Source organism: Solanum tuberosum, unplaced genomic scaffold (assembly GCF_000226075.1).
Source record: "Solanum tuberosum cultivar DM 1-3 516 R44 unplaced genomic scaffold, SolTub_3.0 scf00269, whole genome shotgun sequence".
Lineage (NCBI taxonomy): Eukaryota > Viridiplantae > Streptophyta > Magnoliopsida > Solanales > Solanaceae > Solanum > Solanum tuberosum.
Genome location: NW_006239191.1, coordinates 348,096 through 353,334, shown reverse-complemented (window position 1 = coordinate 353,334; position 5,239 = coordinate 348,096). Strand labels below are relative to the sequence as shown.

The window sequence follows — 5,239 nt, the reverse complement described above, 5'->3', positions numbered from 1 at the left end:
ACATTTGTGATTACGTGTTTATTTTTCAGCTTGCTATAGATATATTGCTTTCATTGAAAGGTCGCAAGTGAAATCCAAGCTTGTGTTCCTTATTTGTTTTAAGACACTGCTTGTTACTGCTTTCCTACATTGTCATTTGCACATTCTATCGAGTCTTGGCCGTACACGCACACACTGTACACGCGAGGGGTGTTCCTGCACTCCTCCGAAACTCTCTTTGGATTCCTTAGTTTCAGAGTTGGTGCAATTAAGATAGTGCATCTTCTCGCAATTACTCAGTCCCACTCTCCATCATATAGGAAAAATCTTACTCTCTAAAATAGGTCATGTTGCATAGCCTTAGGCAAGACAGTACACGGTATTGTCATTGCATTTAGGAAACCACCCAAATGTCAGTGAGTTTCTTCTTTAAAACTCAACGACATAAACTTTGTGTGAAATTGATATAAATTATCCAAACTTAAACATTTGACGGATTTGGAGCAAATAAACTCATTACACCCTTTGCCCTCTTTTCAGATGAACCTCAACCAAGACTTACCGGATATCCAAATGGTCGTTTCAGCACCTCACATTCTACAAAATTGGTGGTAAAATATCCGCAAGATACACGGGGCAGAGATTCAAGGGTACCTAGGAGCATTATTGTCGCTTCTAGGGACACAATGCAATAAAATCTTTGTCACTCAGCTGATGGGGTTTTGGGAACCGAGCACCGTAACCTTCAAATTCCTGGATTTTGAGATCACTCCTACACTAGAGGAGTTCAGTAGTCTTATCGAACTGCCGATTAGAGGGAGGCTGCCGGTGATCCCCTCAACTATTTGTACAGGTAACTTCCTAAGTCTCTTGGATCTGCACATATTTCGGTCATTGAGGTATGTGGACGGCGGGCACGTCGAGTTGGACTATCTCTTTCAGAGGTTTGGGCGTTCAGAAGGTTACTATGAATATCAACGTGAATTTGAATGCACTCGCGGAGCATGGGGAGCATATGAGGCCAAGAGTATTCGTTATGGCTTTTTTAGGTAGTTATGGTGTTCCCGATAAAGTCTAATTCTATTTGACATCAACATATTGCCGATGGTTATAAGCATCTTCAACGATCCACAAAGATTTACTTTGGTGCCTATAATCCTTGCCGAAGTTCTTCGTTCAATGACAGCCTGCATTAGGGGACACAATTTCTTCGGAGGATGCAGTATATTGCTACAGATTTGGGCAAGGGAACATTTCTATCGACGTGATCCCCAAATGGATTACCACATAGGTGCTCCTAACAAGATCGAAAGCCATGAAGATCGTCTCCAAAATTTGGTGGGTGCGCCGATAGGAAAGGAAGAATGGCGCACATTTTTGAACAACCTCACGGGAGACGCCATCCAATGGAAGTTCCCTTGGGTAACAGGATTGGCGTTTGCAAGGACTCGGTACTTTTTCTTTATTGAGTTAATCGGGCTCAGAGGCATCCAACCATATGCACCTCTTCGGGTTATGCGGCAGTTTGGAGTTATCCAAGACATTCCGCTATGGTCAATAATGGGATCACATGAAGATGCATTCACTTCAGTCTCGCTGGAACGAATAAGAAATATGCAAGCCGAGTGGGAATTTATAATCGATTTAGAAATAGAAGAAGAAAGCTGGTGTACGCCAGAGTATTACGCTTGGCTGGTACTTTTTCTTTATTGAGTTAATCGGGCTCAGAGGCTTCCAACCATATGCACCTCTTCGGGTTATGCGGCAGTTTGGAGTTATCCAAGACATTCCGCTATGGTCAATAATGGGATCACATGAAGATGCATTCACTTCAGTCTCGCTGGAACGAATAAGAAATATGCAAGCCGACTGGGAATCCATAAGTGATTTAGGCATAGGAGAAGAAAGCTGGTGTACGCCAGAGTATTACGCTTGGCGGAATACCGTGAGTCATATGGCTCGTCCAAGCGCACACGGACATTGGGGTTTGTAGACAGACAACAAATTGATTGGATTAGAGAATCGGTGCTTCTTTGCATGGGGTTCACTACACCCATGTACAATCAGATAGTTTTGGGATCCGTCGATTATTTAATCCAGGAAGAAGACCCAGAAGAGGATCCTGAAGAGGATCCTGAAGAGGACCCAGAAGAAGATCCTAAAGAAAACCCAGAAAAGGACCCCGAAGAGGACCCAGAAGAAGGAGGTTTCTGAGATGGGTTCTAACGTCTATGACCCAAGAAATGGAGGGGTTATAAACATATCATCCGAGCATAGCCTTGAAGAGTCTCCAGAGTATCACCCAGGTCCTTACTATGAATGTGGACGATGATGATGATGATGCTCTAACTTGGCCATAGATTATCTTTCTTCTTTGAATTCCCTCATAAGTTCCTCAAAAGGCCATATGACCTATCCCTCTTGTACGCCTTATGGCCACTCCTGTACTTTCATTTCTTCGGCTTCTGACCGCCTACATCGTTGTCATAGCCAAACCTTAATCAATGAAGTTATGTTTGCTCCAAATCTATAATGTGTTTAAATGGATCATTTATTATCAAACTAATTGCAACGTTGGCCTACCTCAGGCAAATAGAGGTTCTATATTAGGACGCGCTTTTGAATGTCGCCGAATTGGCGCATATATGTGTTACATCTACTTATCTGTTACAACTTTCAATATTTCCCAAAACTAACATAGTTTTCTATTTCTTTGTTTTATTTTCTTTATTTATCCCCAAAAGTACGTTGATTTGTGTCGACTTGCAAACTGGCTGACTCACGATACAACCTTCGATCAAAAAGAAAGATGACTGATAAGGACGACTTCAACGCTGCTGCAAACATAGTGATACCTATTGAGAACCCCGAAGGTTCTCGAAGCATGATAGACATCCAAAATGAAGAGAAAATGGCTCACATACCCGTATATGCCGTTGGGGCTCCTACCTTCACTAAGCCAGTTGTGGTTAATGTTCCATACGAGGTCGATCAATATGAAGAAATGGAGAAAGATGCTCGGTTGAAAGAAGATGCATCGATAAATGCCCAGCTTCAGGGTTTGAGAAAAGCATTGAAAAGCTTACAAGTCACTAGAGGGACAGAGAGTCTGGATTATGATGACTTGTGCATCCATCCAGACATTGACATGCCGGTAGGGTACAAACCTCCGAAGTTTGACATGTTCGATGGAAAGGGTGACCCTCACGCACATTTAAGGGCATACTGTGACAAGTTAGTCGGCGTAGGGAGAAATGAGAAGTTAAGGATGAAGTTGTTCATTCGAAGTCTGTCTGGAGAAGCATTAACCTGGTATACCCGCCAAGACCCTCGCAAATGGCGTGACTGGCAGGAAATGGCCGAGGACTTCATGACTCGTTTCAGATTCAATACTGAAATTATTGCTGACAGATTCTCATTGGCCAATATACAGAAGAAGCCATCTGAGAATTTCCAGGAATATGCACGACGTTGGAGAACTGAGGGCGCGAGCGTGCAACCACCACTAGATGAGAGTGAGCTCTCGAAGTACTTTATTCGAGCTCAAGAAGGTATCTACTTTGACAAGATGATGTCAATGATGGGTCAGAAGTTTGCAGAATTGATCAAGATGGGAGACTTTATAGAGGAGGGTGTTAAATCTGGGAAGATTCAGTCTATGGTCGCATTGCAAGCTGCAAGTAGGGCTATACAATCGGGTTCCATTGGCGGCATCAAAAAGAAAAGGGAGGATGTTTCAGCTATCACATACCAACCAGGAGGACCATCTCACCGATACCCCAATAATCCCGAAATCGCTGCCCATACTTCATACGTCCCAGTGTATAATACCCAATCACACTATAATCCACCCCGAGCACCAGCATACCAAAACCCTCCAAGACCATATGTCCCTGTCCAAGCACCAATCCACCAAAATAGACTAGCATATGCACCGAGACCACGTCCAAACCCTGAAGCTAGGAATGCTCGAGCTTATACACCGATTGCTGAACCCTATGCTCAATTGTTTGAGAGGTTGAGGACAGCGGGAGTGCTGCAACCAGTTGAAGGAAAACTTCCTGATCCAATCCCTCGTAATTTTGATGGAAACAAGCGATGTGCTTACCACTCGGGAGTCCAAGGACACGACACAGAAGATTGTTATGGTTTGAAGAACCAGATCGAGTCTTTGATCAGGAGAGGAGTAATCAAATGCACTCCAGCACCTCCCAATGTGAACAACAATCCCTTGCCAAACCATGAGAATCGGGAAGTCAACATAGTTACTCTGGATGACGAATATGGGACCCCCGACTATCCAAACATAGATGAAGCGGATGCCATGACATCTTCGGCACAACCTGTTATCACCGTTCAACTAAGGGAACCTCTGACTGTCCAAACATATCTCCCAAGAGTTGTAGTGACCACTCTAATTGCTAAGAAGCCTGAGTATGACACCAAAGCAGTCCCATGGGACTATCGAGCAGACGCCAAGGGCAAGATGATTGACACTGCCGTGGCTCAAGGGATGACTAGGTCGGGGAGGTGCTATGCCCCAGAGAACATAAATCAAAGAGCTCTCGGAAAAGAACATAATCCAAAGAAGAATGTTACCGATGCTGAAGCCACAGAGTTTTGGAAGAAGATGCAGTCTAAACACTATTCGATTGAAGAACAGTTGAAGAAGACGCCAGCCCACATATCCATTTGGTCTTTGCTTATGAGTTCTGAAGCTCATAGGAATGCTTTGATGAAGGTGTTAAGCGGAGTGATCATTTCAAAAGAGACTACAAGTGAGACCTTAGCTGCAACGATTGGAAGAATAGTGGAAGCTAATAAGATTTCTTTCCACGATGATGAGTTGCCTGCAGAAGGGGTTGGTCACAACAAAGTGCTTCACATCGCAGTCAAATGTTGTGATAAAATTGTGACTAGAATTTTAATTGATGGTGGTTCTGGATGCAACATCTGTCCTTTCACCACTTTTGAGGGATTTAGGCGTTAATATGGGAGAGATAAGGGAAAGTTGTGTGAAAGTCAGAGCTTTTGATGGAGCGCAAAGAAGTGTCATCGGAGAGATACATCTCACATTGGCAGTGGGCCGGCTGAATTCCCAATTTATTTCAAGTGATGGATGTATCGTCCAACTACAACCTGTTATTGGGAAGACCATGGGTTCACATGGCAAGAGCGGTTCCTTCCACTCTTCATCAATGTGTAAAAGATTGAGTGGGGACGCACAGAAGTTACCGTCCACGGAGAACTTAGTCACCCC

The 5,239-nt window shown here is 43.8% G+C and overlaps 1 protein-coding gene across 1 annotated transcript; it reads left to right on the top strand.

Annotated features, from left to right (window-relative positions):
• The first annotated feature begins 2,788 nt into the window (after window positions 1–2,788).
• On the top strand, window positions 2,789–4,969 carry LOC107062782 (uncharacterized). Its single transcript, XM_015313827.1, has one exon. The coding sequence runs from the start codon at window positions 2,789–2,791 to the stop codon at window positions 4,967–4,969; it is 2,181 nt and encodes a 726-aa protein (XP_015169313.1).
• The last annotated feature ends 270 nt before the right edge of the window (window positions 4,970–5,239 follow it).